At 55.5% G+C, this 5,806-nt stretch overlaps 1 protein-coding gene across 1 annotated transcript; it reads left to right on the top strand.

The window, feature by feature from the left end:
- ASPRV1 (aspartic peptidase, retroviral-like 1) lies at positions 2,771-4,386 on the top strand. The gene has a single exon (XM_005709623.2). It carries the CDS (start codon positions 3,000-3,002, stop codon positions 3,765-3,767), a length of 768 nt encoding a protein of 255 aa, XP_005709680.2. The 5' UTR covers positions 2,771-2,999; the 3' UTR covers positions 3,768-4,386.

The following is a 5,806-nucleotide window of genomic DNA, read 5'->3' as shown; positions in this document are numbered from 1 at the left end:
CACGAGAGAACCTCCCTAATTTCAACCCTTGCCAGCTCGCCTAGTAGCCATGAGATCCCCTGTGTGCTTGTCTTGGGGACCCCAGGTGGGACTATGTGGAGAGCTAACCTAGAGGGGTTCGCTGAGGAGGGCCTCAGGTCCAAGGACCCAGAAAAATAAGGGCTGTGGGGGAGTGTGGGGCAAAGGGGGCTAGAGAAGGGACTTGGGCACAGCGGTTGGGCAGGAGTGGAGATGCTAGAAGCTTGTTAATCACTGGCTGTGGTGCTTTGCCTGCCCCAGAGAGAGTGACCAAGGTCTGCAGGCAAGAATGTGATGACAAGCTGGCTTTCCAGAAAAGGGGGGGCTTGATTTAGAATTTGCCAATTTCTGTGGTATAAATGCTCCCACCAAGTCTGGTTTCAAGCTACCAGTTGGTTTAAGACTAACTCAGAAAATTCTCAGATATTTAACCATCAGCTCTCATTGCCCACTAGATCACTGCCCCCTTCAGAGGCCATCAACAGCAAAGCCCCAGGACCTAGCTGGATGCCTCTCTGAGCCCAACACACCTGCTTCCCTGCCTTTATTTGCAAAATGACCTTACATGCACTGGGCAGCTTGGGCCTGAGACAAGCCATTTAGCCATTCAAGCTTCTTGTTTTTCAGAATGGTGGAGTACGGCGACTGCTCTGTCCTACAGGTTGTCCTGACGCTCACTGGGGGGATAGACGCTGAATGACTTGGCCAAAGTGAACACCAAACCCAATCAAGTGAGGGCCATGACCCAGGTCCCAGGGACCTCCTATTTCCAGACAATGGCAACAGGGAGACCTAACCCCTCTGTCCACCATGATGGCCTGAAAGGCCACAGTGGGGGCATCCAGCAGTCCTAGTTGCCAGTTGAGAAGCCACCTTACTTCTTACTTCCCTTGGTCACATGCCAGCCTCCTAACTCATTCCCACTTCCAGGGGACCAAGGGTTCAAGGTGATGAATACCAGGGAGCCACAAAGCCACTAAGGTCAGTACCTGGGCCACAGAACAATGCCCATTCCAGGGACCAGGAGTCTATCCACAAACATCCACTGGCCAGAGGGGCTTCCTGGTCTTGTGGGTGCAGGGCCATTTCTCTGGGTGCAGGTTCTGCATTGGGCAATCCTCTAGGAGACCCACCTGCCCAGTGACTCCACTTCCCCCTCCTCTGGGTTTTTGGAATGGCATGATGGCCCCACCTCAGCCAGGCAGCTGTGATGAGAGGTGTTGACCCAGCTGCCTCTGTGCTGGCTCACTGTGTCAGGTGCAAGGGGCTGACACAGCCACAGGGGCTAAGGGTCTTCTGGCATAGTCAGAGGCCCTGGGACCAACCAGGGGCAGGACTGGAGCTAGGGTCCTCTGGAATTCAACCAGGCACCGGGTGATCAGTGGGACAGGGAGTTGGTGAGAGACAGGCTCTGGGCCAGGAGAAACAGCCCAGAGCCACAGGTGTGCTGCTGGTTCTTGCTCCTCTCCTGTCTTCACCTCTCCTGTTTGGTGACAGCACTCAGCAGGCTTGGAGCCCAGTAAAGAGCGCCTGCTTGCCCCAGAGTCAGTTTCTGCCAGGCCTGGAGGCAGTCGTACATGGGCAGGACACAGACCTATGAATGAACCACATAGCACACTGCCATGGTTGTCACCTGGGAGTGGGCACACTGGTGAGGCCAGAGTAGAGGGCTCTGTGGAGGGGTGACATTTAAACAGGGTCATCAGTGTGGGCCCCCCAATAGCCCCAGTCACCCTGCACAAGCCCAAGTCAGACTCCAGCCATGATCTGTCTTCTGGGTATCCATGGGGTGCCCTGGGACGGCTCTCCACCCTCCCACCCCCAAACCCCACAGGAGGTCCCACAGGAGGTCCCACAGGAGGTCCCACAGCCAGCCTCCTCTATCTAAAGCCATCCAGACTCTCACTGCTGGCTTTGCCAACACAGTGGGTGCTTCCCCCTCTTGGAGTAAAAAGGAGTGGAATTCTCTTGCTGCTCTTTCCACAAATGCCGAACTGAAGAGGTGGTCTGAAGAACCTGGGGAACAGACTCTTATAAAGATTTCTGGAAGGTGAGACAGGAGAAGCCGAGGAGGAGGCCTGCCCAGAGGTAGAGTCGGAGCCTGACTCCAGATTCTGGCACTCACTCCCAGAAGGCAGAATGACTCTGAATTAGGTGTGATCAACCAGGGAAAACTACTGTAGCAATTGCATTCATGGAAAATGTGTCCATGTGTTCCCTCATTTAAAGAAACTATTTATGGGCATTCTTGATTCTGAGGACTCTCCTCCATCTTGCCAGAGAATCTTATGGGATTCTGTGCTTGGTTCAGAGCTCATGAGAAACACCCAGCCCCTCACTTCAATCAGAGCAGAAACACAGTAAATGTAAGCTCCTTCCCCTTAACCACTCAAAGGGGGTCACTCGAGGCTGAGGGCAAAGGGGCCTCCCCAGTTGAGAAGCTGATGGTCCCGGGTCCTGCCTCTGGTCCCTGACTCCACCTTCCTTTAGCTGATGACAAACACCTGGATGTCGTAACGTCGTCCTGTCCTCATCTGTTATTCTGGGACACAGGCTGGGGAGGGTACCTGAGGAGGCCCCCTCTGACCCAGGCTGGCCTTCCTTGCAACGTGGGCTCCCCGCGGCCTGTCATGTTGATGGATGCAGAAGGGCGGGGCACTGATCCTGCCCGTCGAGCAGGATGCTGGAGGGAGGGGGAGTGGGAGGAGCAGGGGCGGAGCTCCCAGAACAAAGGCGAATGGGGAGCCCTGGGGGCCCAGGCTGGGTATCAAAAAGGCTCTGCAGAGTGAGCAGGCCACAGCTCTGCACCCAGCAGTCAGTCAGACAGCCTTCGCCTGGTCCCTCCAGCTTGCCAACAGCGGGCACCCAGCAACAGTCTGCTTAGAGAAGCCTTGCTCTCCAGCGTGATTGCGCTGACACTGCTCTGTGGCTTTCTCTACCTGCTGTGGGTTGTTGCTGCCGTTCCAGAAGGGAGCAGAGGGATGGCCGGGAGCGGAGTCAGGAGCCGGGAGCGTGCCTTCGTCCCAGAGCCTTTCGATGGAGCCAGTGTGGCCCCACACCTCTGGCTGCATCGCTTTGAGGTCATCAACCACCTCAACCACTGGGACCACATCACCAAGCTGAGGTTCCTGAAAGAGTCCCTCAGGGGAGACGCCCTGGGGGCCTTCAACGGTCTCAGTCCCGAGGACCAGGGAAACTACGGGGCTGTGAAAGAGACCCTCCTGAAGACCTTCGGGGGGCCTGAAGCTGCCCACAGCCACCTGCCCAAGGAGATCGTCTTTGCCAACAGCATGGGTAAGGGCTACTACCTCAAAGGGAAAATTGGCAAAGTGCCCGTGAGGTTCCTGGTGGACTCCGGGGCCCAGGTCTCCGTGGTCCACCCAAGCTTGTGGGAGGAGGTCACCGATGGCGACTTGGATACGCTGCGGCCCTTTGAAAATGTGGTGAAAGTGGCCAACGGGGCCGAAATGAAGATCTTGGGCGTCTGGGATACAGCGGTGTCCCTGGGCAAGCTGAAGCTGAAGGCAGCCTTCCTAGTGGCCAACGCGAGTGCAGAGGAAGCAATCATTGGCACCGACGTGCTCCAGGACCACAACGCCGTCCTGGACTTCGAGCACCGCACGTGCACACTTAAAGGGAAGAAGTTCCGCCTTCTGCCAGTGGGAGGGTCCCTGGAAGATGAGTTCGACCTGGAGCTCATAGAGGAGGAGCCCTCCTCAGAGGAGCGGGGGCAGCAGCTCTCTTGTTGAGAAGCTCCCTTTGCCTCATCCCTAAGATATTGGTGGGAGGACCCACCGTGGTGGAGGGGACAGGCACGTCTCCTCAGCGGGTCACTGGACTTGGCCAGCCCTCTGAAACCAACTCCCCCGCTCCTGCTCCCCTCCCTTTCCTGCTCCCCTCCCTGCTCCTCCCTCTGCAGGGGCCTTTATCTGCCCTGCTCAGGGGAAGCTTCCATTGGAAAAGGAACAGGTGAGGAGAGTAGGTTGGCTGTCTCAGAGGGGAGAGGATCCTTGTGGTTGTCACACTGCTGTTGGTGGCAAAGACTTGGAGGCCAGAAGAAAGTTCCAAGAAGGCTACAGTGATGGTCTTTGAGAGAGGACTGGGGGACCCCTTCAGCTCCCCGGAGATGTGGCTCGATCACCTGTGGGCCAGGTAGTCTGACTCGACTGGGCTAGGTCCTGGCTGCAGGGTCCTTACAAGTAAGACCCAACCCTCAAGGCCAGGGTGATGGCTGCTCTGGGATTCTTCACTGTTGGGTCTTCCCACCTGCAAACTGTGTTTCCTTCTGTCATTTGCTTTGAAACCCACTGCGTCTTGCGCCAATAATTTATGACTTCAAACAGCAATAAAGGATGACTCATGGAAAAACCATGTAATGTGTTGATTGGGGATGAATGCAATGGATGTGCGAGGCTGGGGAAAGCAAGGAGTGAGTGGTGAAGAGAAGGAAGGTTCAAGTATTTTCAGAGGGTCTCGCTAGAAAACAGAATACCTGTACAGAGACGATACAGCTTGGATTTTCCAAGACAACCTCGATTTCAAATAGCTTGACTTATTTCCTCCATAGTTCTTGTCATGCCTAATCTAATCCTGATTCCTCTAATCATTACAAACTGCAATATTTTAGTATCCAACTTGCCTCTTATACCCAAGAGTGACCCTCAAGTTGTGGGCTTGATTGGGGATTGGAAAATTATGGTTATTGTAAAGAACTGATAAAGTCTCTGTCTGGAAAATATGTTCTTACAGCCACCTGGGAGCCAGGACTTGGAGGCAGAAAGCGTGATTGGGGACCAAGTGTTACCCTGCCTGGCTGGGGCAGCCCAAGGGCATTCTGCAGGATAGTGGAGGCGGGGTGGGGGGGATGACACTCCAGATCCAGGAATGGGGTACATTTCTCTTAGGGGATCTACCTCATATTTCCATCCAGGTTCCTGCCCCTCTCTCTAGAGCTCAGCGGGACTGGGACTCTGAAAACTCCCTGGCCCAAAGGGAGACTAAGGGTGCAAATCTTCAAGAAACTTGATGGGAGGTGGGAAGGGTCTTCTCCCTGCATGAGGGTAGAATGAGCCTCTCCTGAGAGTTTCCATCTGGACATTCATGAGAGAGAGGGGAACAGCCTGAGTGGAAGTCAGAGGTGGGGATGAGCTTTATTCTAAGAAGCCTTTGGGGCATTGACCTTGAACTTGTCTGAGCCGAGAGTGGTTGCTCCTCCCTCAGATTCCAGCTGTGATTCTCCTGGAAAGTGCGGCATCCCCGGTCCCTAATCCCCTTGATTATGAAGCCCCTTCCCTGGGTTCCCCAGCATCCTGACAGGGATCGGCTACATCAGCCGCAGGGTGCGTGGGGCAGCAGTGGGTGCTGGATCAAGAGGAATGTGAGGACCAGGGTAGTGGCGGCCCAGCCCTGGCCCTTGCCTTGGAGCCAAGGGGAAGGGGAGTAGGAGGTGGTCTCCTGGCATTCAGGTCCCCCATCCCCCATCTCAAAGTTGGTTTTCAACGCCTGACAAATACATCTCTCCTAGGCCAAACTCTCCCCAGAGGGGACAACCTAGGTGGCACCTCCCTGTGACCTATTTTCCTCTAGGTCCCTCAGATCTTAGCCACCTGCTGGGCTGGAGGAGGGAAGGGAAAGAGTGGGTGGGAGGTGAACAGATGAATGGCGAGCTGGGTGCCAGGCCAGAATTTCAGGGCAACACCAAAGTTGTTCCCCATGGACGTGGGCTGCAGAGCTCTGCCTGTATGAACAGGAGCAGGATGACCTGTGTCCCCACCACAGAGACCCTTCG

Source organism: Capra hircus, chromosome 11 (genome assembly GCF_001704415.2).
Source record: "Capra hircus breed San Clemente chromosome 11, ASM170441v1, whole genome shotgun sequence".
In the NCBI taxonomy this organism is placed as follows: domain Eukaryota; kingdom Metazoa; phylum Chordata; class Mammalia; order Artiodactyla; family Bovidae; genus Capra; species Capra hircus.
This window is presented reverse-complemented; position numbering and strand designations above follow the sequence as displayed.